This window comes from Anguilla anguilla, chromosome 6, assembly GCF_013347855.1.
Source record: "Anguilla anguilla isolate fAngAng1 chromosome 6, fAngAng1.pri, whole genome shotgun sequence".
Classification (NCBI taxonomy): domain Eukaryota; kingdom Metazoa; phylum Chordata; class Actinopteri; order Anguilliformes; family Anguillidae; genus Anguilla; species Anguilla anguilla.
This window is the reverse complement of record NC_049206.1, coordinates 15,296,130-15,316,698: the sequence shown is the minus strand read 5'-3', so window position 1 is coordinate 15,316,698 and position 20,569 is coordinate 15,296,130. Positions and strand designations below refer to the sequence as shown.

General features: G+C 39.5%; 1 protein-coding gene across 1 annotated transcript in view; it reads left to right on the top strand.

Annotated features, from left to right (window-relative positions):
- Nucleotides 1-2,015: 2,015 nt before the first annotated feature.
- Nucleotides 2,016-20,569, top strand: part of slc1a7a (solute carrier family 1 member 7a) — a 33,908-nt gene continuing 15,354 nt past the window's right edge. Inside the window, exons 1-2 of the mRNA XM_035423401.1 lie at nt 2,016-2,211; nt 8,230-8,309. Of these exons, the coding sequence (XP_035279292.1) occupies nt 2,077-2,211; nt 8,230-8,309 (215 nt within the window). The 5' untranslated portion in view covers nt 2,016-2,076. The remainder of the gene's footprint in view (nt 2,212-8,229; nt 8,310-20,569) is intronic.

Below are 20,569 nucleotides of genomic sequence, written 5' to 3'. Positions count from 1 at the left end.
TTTATGGTAGCCATGCTTTGTCATGCTAATGGGGATCTTGGAGAATTATATTGTTGTAACTTTTACAGAAGTTATTTAGGCAGCTTTTCACTGGCCATCATTTTCCTACGTGGTTAGGTGACTGATGTTGCCATTCGCCTGTGTTCTGATATTTCGGGCGAAGAAAAGTGATGTTCACGTACACGCACACACACACACACACGCACACACACGCAGACTTATATGTGTACCCACGCACATTCATATGCACACGTCCTACATAAGACTACACTGCAGGTCAACTGGGACTAGGATTAGATTGTATATCACAATGTCACCTCAGGATCCAGTCAAAACTGCAGAGAGGGTCGTAGTTACACAGCTGCCTTCAGATCAGGCACCACTGGTCTGCCTTTCCCACTTTTACACTATATTATGACTAACAACGTGCATCAAATCATTCAGGCAGGTTAATAGGGGCATCAGAAACTGCCAAAGGAGAGAAGTAACACTTAAGACCAGAGTAGTGAAAGAAGAAAGGCTGTAATCAACTGAACCAATGCCATAGTCGACACTTCCAATTAGCAATTTTGATATTTTGTAGACGCTTTGATTCAGAGCGACTTACAGCATAAAACTTTCATCAGAAAAATTCACCAATATATTGGAAGATGCTTTTGTGACCACTGTGAATCTGCATTCAAAGGTGCTTTGCCATACAATGGTTATCAATTGCCAGCTGGCAGGATAATAGCATGGATAAGAAGAAAATAATAAACCTGCAGTGTTTTGTCACTTCAGTAAAATAACCAGTAATGATCCAAAAGGTAGATGCAGCACATCCATGATGTTAATAAAGCCTTTTGATTTTGATAAGACAAAGACAAAAAATTGTGAAATTTGAGAAAATTTGTGAAAGTGAAAACATTTAATTAAAAAATAATTAAATCTTATGTCCCCGCGATAGATTAGCGGACTGTCCAGGGTGTATTCCTACCTCTCGCCCAATGCATGCTGGGATAGGCTTCAGCACCCCCCCTCGACCCTGCTCATGATAAGTGTGTATAGATAATGGATGGATGGATGGATAATTAAATCTTAGATGTGAATGTTAATGTATACATGAATGTTTCAGTTCCAGCATTAAAAATACACTGAAAAAATTATAAATTCTATTTTTGTGTAGTGTAGTGGTAGCATTATTATTATTATTATTATTATTATTATTATTATTATTATTATTATTATTATTATTAATAATAATAATAATAATAATAATAATAATAATAATAATAGTAATAATAGTAATAATAATAATAAATATAAGTTTTATAGATTCCATAAGTATCTAAGGAACACAATAAGGCTGTGAAAACTGATGTGTACATTGCTGTGATCTATCAGTCACGTAGTACATACAGGTCTGTTGAATGATAAAAAAAGAGAAACAGCTCAGGCATATCCCATGATGCTCAACTGCAGCAGTCTGTTCTCATAATGTGTGCCTTGGATGAAGTTGTGTTTGGGGGTGGTCAGAGTAGCGAGCTTGGTTCATATTTTTTTCTTCCTCATGCCTAGGCTCATCTACTGTACATATTAAATTAATTTAATGTGCTGACATGTTTTCTCCCATGTTGTCCTGCTCATACCTCTATGTAGTCCTGACCAATTGTTCAGAGATTTGTAATCCTGCCTCAGATCCCCATAATACAGTGCCTCCTAATAGGATTGGTGGCATTAACCCCATGGACAATACCACCAGCTGTCGCTGGTCTCCCATTGGCCAGGCTGCCCAGCTGGGTGGGGTCATGGCCAGGGAGGGTGGGCGGCACGAGAGATGATGCCTGGAAAGTGCAGTGATTTTTGTTCCCCATGCAGGCACTGAGCCGTTTGGGTTGCAAAGGGCTTTTTGTGGAGGGCAATTCCTGGACTGCCTTTTACCGCAACTTGACTTTTTCATGCCCATCGCGCTCTTTTTTTATCTGTCACTTTCCTCTTCTTTTGGTTACTTTCTGCTTTCCCCTCGCTCAATTTGGACTGCGCTGTCTGATATATATGGGGTTGTGATTGTGGACGGGCCGCGGACTCGCTGTAGCTATGGCTCTGGGCGAGGTGTGGGCGAGGGTGAAGAACGTCTGCAAACAGAACGGGCTCCTCATCCTCTCCGTGCTTGCCGTCATCATCGGCTGCCTGCTGGGATTCTTCCTCCGGGCGAGACACCTCTCAGAGCAGGTCAGTGTGCAGCCCGCCCTCCCCCTTCCCCTCCCCCAGCTGCGGTGCCGTCTTAAGTGAATGGCAATTGAGCACTGCGCCCCCGTTCCTCGCTGCATCTCCCACATCTTGTTTTCTTGACTTTGCGTTGGATGGAGGGATGGCAGCGGTGGAAAGGGTGTCTGTTGTGGAGAGGCATTAGGCTTCTCTTATCTCAGGGATCAGCTGTCTGCTGTTGACACAGTCCTGGCTTTTCTCTTAATCGCTGGTGAGAGCCAGCTGGGGATATCCTTCAAAACAGCCATTCTCCTTCCTATTCGCCAACATACCCGGGAATAAAGGAAGAACACAGCCCATCATGTGCTCTGCCCGAAACCACCCACCGCATAACTGAGAGTGATCAAAGAGAAGTGCACAATATACCTCTGAGAAATGTGTACTCTTCGGAAAGAACGGCCCCCGCAGTCCCCACTCGTTGCCAAATGGTGGCATATTTCTAAAAAAATAAAAACAAGAAAATAAAGGGGAGTATGATTACTGCGTAATCACATAGATTCTCAGAGCAATTTAGCCACGAGAGAAAGACAGCTCTTAGCTTTCTTCCTTTACATAACATCAAAAAAGCAGGGCCGTGTTATCACAGGAATTGGAATGCCCCGTCTTTCTGTATTTTTTGGGTTTGTGGGAATAAAGCAATCACAACAATCACTGAAGACCATTAGTCAAGTATAAATATCTACAGCAGCATGTATTGAATTGTAAATAGTCAGATATATTTCCTGTTAAAATTGGTCCCAAATCTGGAGACTATATATATATATATATATATATATGATCATTTCCTTTTTCTGTTAAAAATAATACAATGCATTTTAAAAATGAGAAATTAAGTGGATACTTAAACCCAGATCTAGCTGCAAATAGGGTCTCAAATAACTTGTATAATATTCTTGTGGTAATTTAATCCGAACATTCATCCAATTCCATCCAAACACGAACACCGATAAGTCAATTCTCCTTATGTAAGTGAGCTTACCAGCAAGCCTGAAAATCATTTTGTTATTTCCAGTTTATTTCTTCACATATGTCTGAGATAGACTTTATTGCGCTGTTCTGACACATTGGCTTTTTAGATGAGCAAAGCATTAAGCATAAGTTCAAAACTGAGCTGAAAAATTTGTCTTCCCTCTAGGTTGTGGTTTCCTTGGCACCATCATGCATCATTTGTGCTAGTGTCTGAATAGGATAAGATGTGTTCACTGTTTGTTTTAAAATTGGAGGTTGGGACACGTGTAATTGGCAGTTATGGGAGCATGTGTGCTGGTTGCCATCTCTGTGGCCGTGAGGTGAGGTTGCCATCGTTGGCACAACTCCAGAGGCTCTTGGGGTCTCTTATTACCTCTTCATCTTCAAAACAAGGGCAGGCTACTACTTCCTGATGCAAAGTCGAGTAAATGGTTGAACTATGGTCACTTTGAACCACTGGGCTGCAAGGGATTGTACTGAAAATGTTTTGTTTTTACTTCTCTAAAAAAAGTTACTTGAATGGTTTCTGCCTCCCCGCCCATTTATTTTACAACTGTACTTATTAGTCTAATACCAGTATCACACTTGTTTTTGTATGCAGGGTTTTGTCAGGGGTATTGTGCTTATAATGAAATGTTACCCAACTCTCTTCCGGTGATATGCTGTGAAACATTTTGTTTATAATCCTTATAATGAGTGGATCCCTATTCATCTCTTTTCAAATAGAATTTTGAATACGCATGCTGTTTACCCACGATGAACCCTTCAATCTACTGAAGAAAAAGTATGGATAACCAGTATTCACTTTCAAAATAAAAACGAATGACAATGACATATGGTTTACACATTAAGACAATGTTGCAGTGATACAGACATGTATCAGTGTGTGAGACAGTATTTAATAGTGCATGTGTTACTACAGTATAATAGTGGTAATTCAAATATATATTTACAGACAGCTTCTCAGGGTCCAAGGGCACTGTACATAGAGTAAGCATGTCCACATCTTACCTTGGAATTCTGTGACTCACCAGACCTTATCTGGCCTTAACTGTGTTACTGGGTGACATGGTGGTCTTAAGGATGACTGTTGGCAATAGTCGTGTCTTTCAGCTTACTTGAAGAATTTATCCACTGCGTTAAGGTGCTTGGTTATGGCTTTAGGGAGTGTCCAAATCCTGGATTAATGGTACTAGCACACTGCGGTCAGTGGACTCCCAGTGATATTACAGCCACAGTGGAGTGTTAAAACTGAAACAGTTTGGAGTAGATATCACTATAATTCAGTTACATACAGGAAGTTTAAGTAATTAAAATGAGCTCTAGGACATATAAAAGTATATAACATTTTTAAATTTCAGCATCGTGCCATTTCCATCTGCCTTCCATGAAGATTTTTTTTCAAATTAATTTACTAGTACATAATTAATTCATGAAGTTAGCATGAAATATTTGTGCAGTTGGACATTTAAAGTTACTATTCAGATCAAGTACCTTACTTATGTACCTTGCTGAACCTTGCTGATCCACTTGCATTCAAACCCACAACCTCTGGGGAAGTTGTGAAATGTCCATGCTGTCACAGAGCTATACTGTACATCCACGCAGTCACTGACGTTGTGTCTAATGCTGACCTCAGACTAGACAATATTTTAAGTGATTTTACAATTGTATAAATTGGAGTAAAAACCAGTCAGTCTTACCTCAGTCTGTGTGCACCACTGTCATGACACACGGTTTGTGTGAGTTGGTCACAAACTCCCCCATCAAACACTGGTTTGTGTCAATGTGTCAGTGGGGCCTCATCCACGTCTGATTGACAGTTGTGTTTGAAGGGACCAATTACATGCATGTGCGCCACCGAAACCATCACCTATAGACCCCAATCCCGGGCTCCCGTGTGGGTCCATCACGTCATCCCTTTCCATCAATATTAACCCCTAAATCTTTCACACCGTGTGAGCATAGGAACGGCTCAGCCTGACCATAACAGATGCAACTTCAAAGGCTTTTCTAGAAGCCTGATCACTGAGCCAGAGGTGGCCTGCCACCAAAGACTGGACCGTCATGTTGATAAACTTAAAATAGCTGTCGTGGTCAAAAGGAACTTTGACATGTCTGGTCGTTTGGACCTTGGTTGCAGCCCTAGTGGAGACTGCTAACCTGTAGCCAGTAAGCGCTCGGGTGTCCATGTACTCATAATGTCTGGACATTGAACCAGCTGAACAGCTTCCCTTTTGTCACACAATGTTTTTTTAGGACAACTGTGATTACATTTGCTGCATGTGTGTGTCCCTAGTTGGCCTAGTTTCAATTTAATGTTGAAATTGTACATTTCCTGTTTCCAGATTAGTGGAATTAAGGCACTAGCCGCATAGTATGGTCTTAGCTGCGGCTCGCCCGTATTATGAGCTGGTCATCATCTGTTACAGCAGAGGTACTAACCTATATTCCCCTGTCACCCAATTACCATGCTGATCACTTTTAGTGCCCTAGTTAATCAATAATTTCATTGTTATTAATCATTTGTCCATATTTAATAAATCTTGCATTATTAATTGATCCATATTTGTATTCAATAAATGTATTATTATGATATTCAAGCCATGTCATGTCCATATCATTTCAGAAAGCTGGGCTGTACTGATTTTGATTTGTTTCTGAAATAACTGCAGTTAAACTTTATTATAGTCTCTGAAGTGAGGCTCAGGTATGAGCTCCAAAACTGCCACACAGTCTAATGAAAGCAACCATGTTGGCTTTTCAGTGGTTTTAGACAGCCAACGTTTATTTTTTCAGACAACTTAAAAAAAAAACATTTTTTAGTAGATGCCTGGCAATGTTAATACATGCATGAAATCTGGAGATTTTACACCTATACAGCGATGCACTGTGAGGAGGACAAATAGTGCAGGACCTCTGCAGGAGATGAGTCATCCAGTGTCTGTGACCAATATCTGCTGCCGAGTTTGCACCTTTTTGCTAAGAGGAGGGAAAGTACTGGAGGAATGACGAAGGCAGGATTACGGGGAGAACTCGGTAAAGGATGCAGTCAGTAACGAGCAGCTCTGGCTCCTCGGGAGAAAGTGTGGTGGATATGGCTATCCTCTCAGATGGCAGCTGAATTCGCTCACCTGGTAAGAGCACGAGCGCTGTAGTGGCTGGGGCTGGGCATTCAAATATAAACTGACGGGTGCAAGGTTGAGCACAGACAGACTACGGCAGCTTCCTTCTCCAGGCTAATGCTGGCGAGAGGGAGGCCAGAACACTGTCAGATCTAATCTCCTAAATGAACAATTTTGCTCGCTACTCCCTAAAACAGATGTTCGAACTTATATGCCAGCACCCATACCTCCCTCTGCCATCAGCCATTTGGAAGAACTGATCCTGCTCTAAAACAACAAGCTAAGCTCTCACTTTCTATAATGCTGAACAGAAAAGCTCTTTAGCAGCTATCATCATCTCTATTACTCTGATACACCCATTCTTCTCTTTCTCTTACTGTCGCTCACTTTCCTACACTCCCTCTCTTTCTCCCATATAATTTTCCTCTCTCTTAATCTCCTATACCTATCTTTCTCTCTACTTCAGAGGCAACATAACACTTAAAACACACACACACACACACACGCACACATGCACACACACAGAATATGTGTGTGTGTGTGTGTGTGTGTGGTATTATATCACTGGTTTACTTCACTGGATGAAAAATAACAACTATTCAGTCTACAGGTGTGCTATTCCACTTGAATTCTGAATCCAAGGAAAATGGGCACTAGGTAGAATAATAAATATGTGACGGGTCTGAAGCAGGGATAGAATCTGTTACATTACATTACATTTATTTTTCAGACACACTTTTCCAAAGCGAAGTACAATACGTGCATAGTGAAGGTCATTGGAACAACTACAAAACACAGGTCCGATATGGTACAATACTTATTTTGTACAGTTATTCATAGCCATGAACACATTCAGTCCAGTTTGCACAGTGAAAATTACTCTGACCTAACCTATGCTCAAACAAAGAGGCATTATAAGCTACAACATCAAGACAATGATAAAAGGCACAATAAGTGCTGGATGGAGGTACATGTGACATGATTGGCACATGAGGTACATGTGTAACATGTGTAGGGTTCATCTGTTCAAATAATATTAATAATAATACATTTTATTTATCAGGCGCCTTTCTGAACACTCAAGGTCACCTTACATGGTATTAAAATGGTTAGAAGAATGACAAGACACTACAGATACACACATGATATTAACAACAGTTTGAAAAAAAATAAAAATAAAATAAATAAATAAATAAATAAATAAATAATAAAAACATAAAATAAAATAAAATAATAGTAATAAAATCAATAAAAGTGCCATGGGGGAGTGGATAGCTATGTCCTGTTCAGGCAAAAGCTAGTGTGAAGAGATGATTTTTTAAATGTTTCTTAAAAGTGGAGAGAGTCTCAGCATTACAGATGTGGGGAGGGAGTGTGTTCCAGAGTTTGGGTGCTGCACAGGAGAAAGCCCGATCACCAAGAGTGGAGTGGCGAGATGTGGGGACAGTGATATAGTACACTCCACTCTTGTGGATCCCTCTGCTCATGCAGAACTCTGCTTTATGGTACACTCCACTTTTGTGGAACTCCCTGCTCACATAGGACTCTCTGCTCATATGAAACACTCCGCTTGCGTGGAACTCTCTGCTCTATGGTACACTCTACTCCTGTGGTACTCCCTGCTCACATAGAACTCTCTGCTCATATGAAACACTCCACTTGTGTGGAACCCCCTGCTCTATGGTACACTCTACTCCTGTGGTACTCCCTGCTCACATAGAACTCTCTGCTCATATGAAACACTGCCCTCCTATGGAACTCTCTCTTCATATAGAACTCTCTGCTTATATGGAACACAGTGCTGGTGTGGAACCCTCTGCTCTATAGGTATGGAGCCCTCCACCCATCTGTCTCTCACACGTTGCCTCTGTTTCCTTATTCTCCTCAGGAGGTGAAGTATTTCCAGTTCCCAGGAGAGCTGCTCATGAGGATGCTGAAAATGCTCATTCTGCCGCTTGTCGTGTCCAGGTAGGCCCCTAATGTGCTGCATTATGCCACAGCTGCATGGTTCCGTCACTAATGCAGGTCACTAATATCGGCACTTACCCTCATCCCAGGCGCTAAGCACAGCAAACTCAACTTGGCAGGGAAAATAGCCCACAGTTAACATTCGGTAACTTCTCAGCATTTAACTTTCCCAACAAGGCCACAATGATTTAACCCGATCATCAGAGACAGCATAATTATAGAATGGGACACAATTTGGGAAATAGAAAGGAACAGAAAACCTAGATAAAACATGAAATACATTTTGTTCAGTTTGGGCAATGTGTAATGCACAGTCAATAGAAAATGGAAGTGATGTGGTACTGGATGTTATTCTGTGTGACAATCTTAAAAACAGGCACTTATCGAGCAGTTTGTATTTTTCATTTTCAAATTTAATTTAGGATTATTTTGATGTACTCCCCACCCATTTTGTATTCATTTATGAGATGCATTGTGGAAGACAGGGTACAATTAATCATTCCTGTGCCTGAGAAAATGCACTTGCCTGCGCTCTTCCAAAATGAGGAAAGTAGATCTCATAGATGTTCTAATTAAGCATTCCAAATTTGGGGGTAAATGGGGCGGGGGGGAGGGCAGTAAACCTTTAAAATACATGCATTCTGCATTCAGTATAAATGGTGAACAAAACAAAACACCGTTTTGAAGTATGAACCTGCAATAAGGCTTAAATGAAATGATTCTCAGGCAGAAGAATTGCTCATGCTCAGGTTTATGCATTTAATGATGTGGCCCTCAGCTCTGGCTGATGATTATACTTGTGAAATGGAATTGTTACAGTGGAATACTGCGTAGAATGAGCTACTTACATCTTGCCAGGGGACAGAGTGAGAGCAGACCCCCTGTTGATGGACAGAAGGCCCTGTTAGCACTTCCTCTCCCTGCCAGCTAATGTTGCAGTGAAGCAAGTGCAGCAGTTCACGTTAGGGTTCAGCTAGAGAACATCAGGCACGGTAATTCAGCGTTAAAATTAAGCAAATAGAGAATGGTGCACTCCTGTTGGAAACATTCACCACTATCACCACTGATTGAGAGAGAGAGAGAGAGAGAGAGAGAGAGAGAGAGCATGTTTTTGTCCTAAGAAAAATTCAGTTGAGATCTTTCCATTTCTCTTGTGTTTGCATTTATTTTGGAATCTGTCGACTTATAAGGGGATATCTGCTTGTACCTCTCTCTCCCCTATTTTGACGGTCCACATAATGAAAATGATAAATAATATATTTTTTTAAATAACAAGAACAGTGAAATAGATGTGCAACAACCATAGATTTGTCTCGGAAGTCGTAGACAGACTCATACATACTGTGAAATTAGGAAACCTGCAACAATTGGCTATACTAGCAGCAAAAAATGAAAATGAATAAATGAGATGGCACGAATTTCCAAACGTTCTTTTATTTCAAATTGCAGCTGTCTTGGAAGCTGTTCCAATACCTTGCGCTATGCATTGTACTAGCCAGCCTTTCTGCTGAAAGGAAATTCTTTCCACGCTGTTTCACAGCCACAAGAAATCAAACATGATGTTGCATGTTTGGCATAAAATTCTAAATGGTACTAACAACTAACTACTCTGTAATATGAGTTCGTTACTACAGATTTAGGATCTGCTTTAGATTTTAGTAAACGCTAAAAAAAGTATTTTACTTCTTTGTTGCTGTTCTCTGGTTCATATGCTGAGAGCCAGGTGGTTTATACATATTTTTTGTAGCAATCCACTGTTGATTTAAAGGAAATGCAATTATGCACACGTAAAAAAGGTGCGCAGAACGTCCACCCAATACCATGACTGACAGTTACCTGGTTATCATTATCATTTACCAGTTACCATTCTGTCGTATTTCTATCAGCGTTTTCTCCTTGTTCTTACTGGTATTTTTATTAATATTTCTAAGAATATGATAATGGATGATTGGTGTTAACAGACGGTGAGTGCGCCCTCAAACTAAAACCAAAAGACGTCTGAAGAGCAGCATGTAAATTTACAGCATGACAAATATGAACGAATCGATGTGACAAAAGCTGTTTATTTAACACAAGAACCAGGGGTAATGTGGAAAAGACATGAGTGTTATTATATGCACATCAAGCATGCCCAATTCAGCACTTAACAAGCAACCGCTTATTTTGTGGGATCATCACGCATGAGGCGAACATTGTGAAGCACGGAAAAAAAAAAACACAGGCAATAATGACATGCCTATTAAAATGAAAGCTGTTGTGAATGACCATCATGGTTGTCAACTTACAGCCATTATAATTCTTATACATAAATCCAGAATTGTCCTGCCAAGTTAAAAGCTGAGGATAGTAGAAAAAAACATACTGGTTTTGACATTGGAAGTAAAATGTGAATGTGAATGCATTACAGAATTGACTAGAGAGATGAGTATTTCAGTAATCTGGGCAACAGACTTGGAGGGAAGTATTGACCAAGCTGAGGGTATTATTCCTCTTGAGAGGGTCTGTTGTTGTTGTCTCTGCACGTCAATATTTTCACAGAAATTTCTGCATTGGTATTTAGTGCATTCTCCATCACAATCAAATGCAGTTTGTGAAGAAAAAGTGATAATTCTTGCTTTTAATTGTTAGTCAAAATAAAGGACAAATGTTGACAGAATCCCAGCCTTGGTTTTCCTCAGGAAACCATGTTGTTTAATGTTCAGTGTTCATTGAGCATCATGTGTTGTGACACAGGTGATCACTGGGTCCTGGAAAGGGTGGGTGATATGATGCTGTACCTTAGTAGGTTTACAATCCGCAGTGACGTATGTAGGTCTGTAACAGTGCTACAAAGACTGAAGTCATGCATACTTGCGCTTCATACATCAGCGACCGCAGTTATTACATCTCAAGTGATTTCTTGTTCGACAACTTACGAGTGTCGAAAAACAAGTGCTAAAAAACACCAGTCTATTTTTATGTTCTGGACTTCTGCTGATTTTTCAGTCATGTGTTGTTTATATTTCCAAAGCAAGATGATGACATTCACATCCAGTTATCAGTTCTGACATTTGTGAAGTTCCTTGCTCTTTCATTGTAAATGAATTGAAATGTTAAGAAATGTCAGAAGAAATCCATGTGGGCCCACGGTCACAGAAATGTTGCACTCAAGAGTTATGTTTTCCACCACTGGCTTCATTTTGACAAAACCGAATGTATGTTACATGAAATGCACCCAGTTAAAGACGATTGACAAGTGATATTTGTGAAAATTGTATGTGGTGATGCTGTACTGTATGTTATCAAAAGCATGACTAAATTATGACTGAGTAACGGAGTTTCAAAGTGACCCACGGAAGAGGTCGGGTTGACAGAGGATTCTGTTTTTCAAGCAGAAAAAAGAGAAGTTACAGAAAAATGACTTTGTCCATTATCATGACATTTACTTAATTTTAGAGTGTCTGCACTGACTTCCAAAACCTGCACTTAATTATAATAAGTGTGTGAAAGAAAGCTCCGTTATTTGACCATGAATCTAAGCTATGGCAACTGCTATACCTTGCTACTTCCAAATGGTGACCCTGTCTACCTCTGTCACATTAAGCAACGTTTAGCCTTTCCTACAGTAGAACAATTCTGTTAGGTTAGCAGAGAAGGTGTGAAGGCAGGAATACACTACAAATGGTTCATAGTTACAAACTGATTACCCAAAACATGCAAACCTCCAAGAAACACAAACATGCCATGCAATGTTTTGTATCTATGGTTCAAAATGAAATTTTATGTATTTATTTATTTATTTATTTATTTATTTATTTACCATGAAAGCCTTCTATTCTGTCCCATGCTAATTATTTCTTTATTTTGGTGTGGCGGCAGCACAGCCAGTGACTTTGTGTATTGTTATCTGAGTGGTCTGACTGATCTGGTTGTATTATGCATATTCATGTTGGTTGAAGTGGTAGTCTGTGGGAGCCGGAGAACTTGCAGTTAACCTGATACTCATGCAGAGCCTGATTTGTGATTCATTATTAGCAAGCATGGAGATTTGTAAGGGTCACCTTTTCATACACTGATTTCCTGTTTTATATTATTCTTAAATATACATTCCTCACCTCCCTGGTACATATTTGTGCAGTGGCAGTTCTGGGAGTGGGAGCGTACTGTGTGCACCATTCATCTGACTCTGGCCGTGGAAGGGTATGTAGGGGGTGGGGGAATGGGGGGATTATTGTAATGCTCTTGCACATATTCTGCTGGTCCGGCGCTGTAAGCTCCAGATGGCCCAAACATTCTGCTGCCGGGACACTTCACATGCACAAGAGTTCAAACAGCACAGCCAAGACATTTCATCTAAGACGTTTGGTGGGATCAGCCCCTTAGCCTCGTCAGAAAGACAGCTGGAAAATGTGGCACTTGGAGATGGAAATAGACATGGACTGGAGTAGCATCTTCAGCTGATTTACAAAAATAAATGCATGTAAATAATGCATTAAATATGTTTGTGTCATGATATAAAGCCATTTTATAATGATGAATTGCTTGACAGATTTTTCCTTCTCTGGTCCTAGGCACCTATTGGCTACTTTGTGCCCAATAAACCTGAGTGAACGAAAAAGACATATGAACTACGAACAAGAGAGCAGTGCTTGTGTTCTGCTGATGGAAAAGACAAATGAGTTGGGAAGCATAAATTTGCTTTTGATGGCATATGCATTGTTTATGAAAACTTTTGGTTTCGTACTGAAGTAATGTTGACAAGTATCTGGTGTTTGTCATGTTTAAGTCTCTTCCTCATAAAAAAAAAAAAAAGCATAATTTATGATGCAAGTCCAAACATATATGACATTGTGCTGTATTGTTGAACGACTATTAAATCATCAACTATGACCATATTGGCTATATCTTGCATTAGCTAATCTCCTCAGCTGCTTTCTTAATGTACTGTAATAGGCTCATCTTATCTCTGGATGAACATATGATGAAGATAATGATTTTCAGGATTCCCGTGTTCCTTGACAAAGAGGACTCTAAAAATAAAGGCCATCTGGCTTGTTAAAAGTCACAATATGTTAGACTAAGCCGAGCAAAATGGTGCTGATTCAGCTAATGTTCCTTTAAAACAGTGTAGCATGGAACTGGCAGAAAACAAATGAACAAAATATGTGTTGTGACATTGGCGTACAACTTATGTGATAACATTATCAAACTAAATAAACATCCGATGGTCTGACAGTGCCCACTCTTGTAAAGTGATGAATCTGTGTAGTGGCACTTACTGTAGCACTCTGTGTTCATGCTTTCAAGAAAAGACAATCACTTCAAGGGCTGAGAGGGGAGGGGGTATGCACTTTTGATTTTGCAAGGCCATATTATTTTATTTCTGTGTGATTTCTTTGCAATTACTGCTTGCTGTAAATTATTTTGGTAAAATTAATTTCAATAAATAATGGCTCATTGTAAATGCAATTAGCTCCATAGTGTTTTATGACAAAGACATATTTTTTCTTGAACTGGCTCTGTATGCTGGCTCATAATGTTAGATTTGTAATCAAACAATCTACATGAAGTGAAAGTGCAGATTCCCAGCTTTTATTAAAGGGTAAAAACAATGGCACTTTTTATACATAGCCTGCCATTTCATGGCACCATAATGTTTGGGACAAATGGCTTCACAGGTGTTTGTGATTAGTCAGGTGTGTATAGTTACTTCCTTAGTGCATGTGTAAGAGAGCTTTCCATATCTAGTCTTGATTCAAGGCTTTTAATTGCCTTTGGAGTCCATTGGCATTTGCCTACATGAGGATCAGAATTGTGCAAATGAAAATCAAGAAAAACAAGGGGAAAAAAGCTATGAGGCTGAGAAATAAGAAGAAAAAAAACTTTAGAAAAGGATCTGCAACCAAGGACTAAATACAACAACTTTATTTATCATTATGATAATTTTTCCAGATACTCGTAGTTCCCAAAAAGGGAAAACTATGTATAAAATAATTGAAATTCCTACATGATTTACCCATAGTGCATGTAAATAACCTGACATTCTGCAGTTTAACCTCGTATTTGGTGTTTAATTTCTAATCCAATGTGCTGGAGTACAGAGCCAGAGTCAGTGTCCAGGGATTGCACTGTGTATATACATCATCGAAACAGTGCTTCAGATGGACTGAAACTGGCATGGACACCTTGGATGACATGACAACCCCAAACAGGATTTAGTGTTCTAGTTGTTCAGCCAATTCTGATGCAGATGCACTGTTTATATTCAGTTTTTATTCAGGCAAATTGGTTACCTCTTTGATAATCTTGTCATCTTTCATATTATTACAATGGTTTGTCTGGGCCTTTTTTATTCTCATTTAATCTTTAATTCCAGTTTTGCAGCATACCTGTCGGGGTTGCTGGCCAATGCAACTGAAATCAGAAATCAGAACACCATGATGTCATATTGTTCCTATGGAGTCCTCCTATTGATTGAAGGGGCAGTTATGGAATGCTCCATGGCTGCCGCACTGCTAGCATTGACATGCCTCTAAATGATCATTAGATAGCATACTTGCCTGTGATACTATTATATATGGCTCAGCAGGTTGCATGTTCACAGATTTCCATGTAAGAACGTTAATGGATTTTTATTCTTTGCCTCGGCGCATCGCACTGTATTTTTCTTTTCACAAGATCAAAGGACGCCAGAACTCAGAAACTAGTGACAGTGTACAGTGGCAGGTACCACTTTGATGTGACCTGCGAAGCTGCTGTTTGATCAAGGAAAGGAAACTAGCTTGTTCTCCCTCCCTGCCTCAGTATTGATTACATGGTGGAGGATTTTGTATAGGGGCTTCTCCTAAATGGATACACTCACTTGTGCATCTACCCTGCTTTTACCCATTCAGATTACTACCCTTCCAATTGACTCTTGCACCAGTTGAAGACACATTGCCTGTATACCTCCTATTTAAATAAAACTATTTATTCTGCCTCATGACCTGTGTAGTCATAGGTACGTGCCAACAGAATTAAACGGAATATAATGTTATAATAATAATAATAATAACAATAACAATAATAATAATAATAATAATAATAATAATAATATGTAAATACAAGCTTGCTGATCTGATTCATCCAGTGCACAAAATACTGAATTAAGCAGTCTAATGGAAGTTTGCACAAAACTAGAGCTCACAAACTCAGTTATACACACCAAACAAAAATACAGTATTTTTCTTTCCTCCATAGACGTGCTGTTAATTTTCTTGGTTTTCCCGGTAAACTTGGAAGGGTTTCTCATGTTCTACTCTGACATGCAAAGCTAGGATGCTGCAGAGCATGCAGTGAACACTCGCGATGTGTTTTAGCGTAATTGCTTTGGCTCTGAACTCTTTTTCCTGACAGCTAAACGGGCCTATATATGTTGGTATACAACAACTCGGATTGAGGTCACAATGGCTGAGAATTGATGATGCAGTGACTGAGTTGATATCAAACTGTAGCCCCATTCTCTGTGTCTGAAACAGGACTTATCTTGTATCTGCAGCTGTCCAATCTACAGAAGCAACGTGCTTGCCCTGTCCAATCAACCTGAGGAATTTGTTAGCCCTGACCAATCAGCCCCAGGAATGTGCACGTTATTTTATTAAAAATCACTGTATTAATGGTTTCATTTGTTGACTTTTCATATTTTTCAAGACAGTTTTATTTATGGCCATCAGAGGTTTTTTATTGTAATATTTCTGAAGGCCTCCATCAAAGATTTCCAACAGTGCACACTGCAAGAGGTGTTGTACAGCAAACAAATAGTTCTGATTAAATCAATAGGTCTGTGTTCATTCATTTATAAACCAGCTCTGCTGTAACAGTTAATAAGAATACAAATGCTTTTATAGATTTTTATTTGTTTTTTGGCTAATATTTTGGAGACTACCATGAGTTACCCCCTGGCTTTCTTTGTACTGTGATGACATCATGCACCTACTTAGGGTACAGCCTGTCTCCATCCACTAAAGTCCTTCTAGTTAATTAATTCTTTGTTGAATCATCTTCAGATTTTACAAAGAGCTTGACTGCAGTCTGGGGAATGTGTCTTGAATTTAGTTTCATCAACAAATGACTGGTGTTGACTACAAGAGATATGCTTTAACAAACAAAAATCACAAAAATAATCTAGACTATATTTGATGAACAATTCTGCAACCTTTAAACTTCAGTTCTCATGATATGACCACTGGGTCTATAGTTTTAATATAAATTTAATTTAATAATTGAATATTATTTGAAGCTTTGGGAAAATGTTCTGTGTATTTGAGCAGGTTAAGATAATGGGTTGACTTCTGTGCAGAGCTCTGAGAAAAATGTGTGGTAATGGGCAGACCAGAAAGGAACAGGAGAAAGACAAGAAGTTGAGAGTTGAGTTTCTTGAACATAACAATAGTAGGAAACAGTGGCAATAAAAGTACACAGGAACTGGTGAAAAGGCCTGAGGCAAAAATAATAGATCTGCATGATTTTGCATAAAAAGAGAATATTAGGAGGTGAGCACAGAACAAGAGCTCATTTGTCATTTTAGCTGAGTGCATGTAAATAAGGACACTATTCACTATTTATCACTCACAGGCTAGTGTTTTTTTTTTACTATACTATTACGAGCTCTAAGCTTTAATTTAGTTTTTCTACAGAGTGCGACTATTTAATTAGTCAATTACTCTGGAAAAATGGTCTTCCGGATAAACATAATGAATGAATTTAAATGAATGTGAGAATGGAAAGTAGCTGAGAAAACCTGTTTGAGGCTGACGATTTCAATCCCACTGGCTTAGACAGAGGAATTTAGTGTTTTCCAATGTTTTTGCAGTGCTGTTGAAAAGGAAGATTGTACACAGGTATGCTGGTTTCCAGTCTTGAGACCAGACTGGATAGGGTGTCCTCAGAGAGCAGCCTATATTTAACCTTTCATAAATGTGTAAGAAGTTTTAGAGAGAAAAAAGTAAAGAAAGGTCAGTGTTTTGCAAAACAGAAGGCAGAAGAATTGTTTATTTATCTATTTTTTCAGATGATGCATACAGGAAACCACAAAGAGGTGAGAAAGTATTTAAGGAGGGAAAGCAGGTTGGGATTGTGGAATTGTGGGATTGTGGAAGAAGGGAGACTGGATGAGGTCCAGCAGGCAGGCAACAGACCAGCAAGCAGAGAAGTAATTTGACAGAAGACCAGGGGAAGATGGCCATATGCTAGCAGGCTGCTTAGCGAGGGACGCTAAGCACATCTGCATGTCAGCCTGTCCTCCCTGAGCATTTGCAGTGAAGGATTCAGGCACTATTATCGGTTCAGTTCATTTCTGCACCAGGGCTTCCCTCTACCTGAAAATAGTAAATCTGCTTTTTAAACTTCTGTCAAATGCTTTGGGGGGTTTTACATTACATTTCATTATGCCAGTTAACAGACTCTCTTACCTTGGGAAGCTTACAATGCAAGCACAAGTGCAAAGATTGAAGTCCAGTAATTCCCTTGAGGGGGAAAGTATTGTCCCAAAAGATGCAGCAAGAACAAGAAGTGTTGACTCAATTGACAACATGTCAACTGCCCTACTGAACACGAAAGTCCTTTATACAAACAAAAACAAAACAAGAAAGCAGGAAAATAATTTACACATAATCAGGTTTTAGGGCTTGGGATGGAGGAGTCGAGGTGCAGTCGAAAGAGGTCAGTCAGTCTGTGTAGGAAAATGGCCAGTGCAGCACCTATTCTGCACTGATTGCTGAGGTAAGCTCATTTCACCATCAGGGAGACCTGGTAGACATATAGCAACTCTAGTATAGCACAGTATGTACAAGTGACACAGCGTGTATGCTGCTCTCCTGAAAATAATATGTTACGCTTCTCAGAAACCCACCCTTCTGAACTGAGTGGTGCGCACATTTTGTCTGAAATGAAGTTACATACCGTACAGTACATTTTGAAAACCTGTGTATTGGAAAACATTGCCATAATATCAGTAAAGATTGAGTGCCATCAGAATACATGAATTTGAATTCCTTTTCAGCTTTGACAAGCCTTAATAGCACTTTAATCAGAGAAGAGAGCTCCAGATGCACACAGCGCTTACATTCACTTACATTATAATCATTTAGCCGATGCTCTTATGCAACTTATAATGCTAAGTACATAAATACGGATATACAACTAAAAGTACAGAATTGAGCTAATTAGCACTTAAAGCTTGTAACACTGCAGCAGGAAGTAGTCGCATCCTATCCAAATGAACATGTACAAACTATTCAACAAATTAAACCATTCAAATTATTCCACCTCTTCAGTATACTCCGCTTTTTTGCCAAATTTGCTACATATAACATTCAACTTGACAGCACATCCATCAAATCGATCAAATGTTGATGTTGTGCTGGGGAAGGTGATGCTCTGGCTCAGCTGGTGGACGCGATGTTTTGGTGCAGTTGGTGGGGGTGAATGTGGATGGGGTTCTGGCACTCATGGAGAGTGCAAACTGTGAGGTTTACTCAAAGTGCAGATCTGATAGGAAGTAAAGCTCAGAGTATGCGGCTCACAGAAAAGTTTTGCATATTCAACCTGCCATCAAACAGCCTGGAACAAATCATTGCTTAGTGGTTTGACTGGATGATCTGAACATGCTTTTCCAGCTCGTTTGTTGTTTGTTTTTTTTCCCCTCTAAAAGTTTACATTAACAAACAGTGAACTGAGAGAGAACCACTTCTGCTGCAGATTCACTGACTCAAATAGGACCTCATATTCATTTCATTTCAAATTCAGTGTGTTTGAGTACAGAACAAAATAACCAGTTCCGTTCACATACTTACAGACTACACAGTATAATTGCTGAGGTGTCATCCAACCCTTTGACCCCCACTTGGCGCTACCTGTTTACTACTTGTTTACATTACCAGGCGGTCTCTGAGGAATCTACAGGAAGTTCCTGTCTGGGCTAGGACTCCCTGTCGGTTGTCCACTGAGAAAGTTCTGGGTCTGTACCGAGATTGTCTCTCAGGCTTCCACAGAAAGCATTCCTGTCTGGGCCTGGGCTCTTTGGTGACTCATGTGATAAGTGGTGTGAAGTCTGCTGTGCGTAAGTGTGACTGAAGATCAGGCTGTAATTCCGCTAAGCTGCAATGACCTCCTTGCTACCACAGGCACTGGCCTTCTGATCCCTGTGAAGAAGCCATGGTGACACAGAGCTCAGAGCGCCACTGGGGATAGAGAACGGATCCTGTATTTAGTTAATACACCACATCTGTCTTGCATGGAGGATGGAGCCTGTTTTTAGGCAGTCCAACCTGAGGCTACAGAGCATGTATTATGCATTTCATTCAGTTACACAGCCAGATATTTGCAGGAGGTCAATTTTTGTTTGCATAATGTGCCTGTTCTTAATTTTGTGCCCAATTTTCTTGCTCAAAAATTATGGGAATTTATGGAAATTAAAAGGTAATTTATCACAATTAATTTTAATGCTTAATTCGGAGTAATCACACAATTGATGTGATATATTTCCCCATGCACATTAATTATAGCTTAGTACCGTGCCGTGAAAAAGTATTTGCCGCCTTTCCCATTTGTAATATTTGACAAAGAAAACCTGAGTAAACAAAAAACACATTTTTAAAATTATTATTTCATTTATTTAATGAAGTCATCAAAAGTCATCAACACCACTTAATTTCCCATTGTATAATATTACATTTTGTCTAAAGATCAGAAACCATCCTGCGAGACAAATATGCAATAATAGAGGAAATCAGGAAGGGGATAAATGCTTTTCACTGCTCTGTATGTGCAGTATTTGCACTGCTTGGTTACTTTTCATTGAGCCATTCTCTCTGCATTGAAGCACCGAATTAGCATTAAATAACAAAAAGGCTTGCATCATTTGTTGCCAGTAATTGTGTTGTGATGGACCCTATTGCTATCTGAAATATGTGACAGATTTGTATAACAAAATTTTCTTTATATCAGTCAAATACAGAAAATGTACCTTGATCTTGATATTGTTTCAGGATTGTCCCATTTAATCATTTTGTTTCTTTGTATTACAGTGTTAATTTTATGCCACGTACATTGTAAATCACAAAATGTAAAATTCTCCAGGGCTATTCATGGCCGTGAAGGAAGAGTTATTACGTTTTATGCCACAAGGATTAATTAATCAGACTATTGTAGCCTATGTCGTGTTTTTATGTGTTTTATCCCTGATTCGATCATGTTCAAATGCCACAAAAGATCATTCAACAGTAACAGCATGGTAGAGTCCT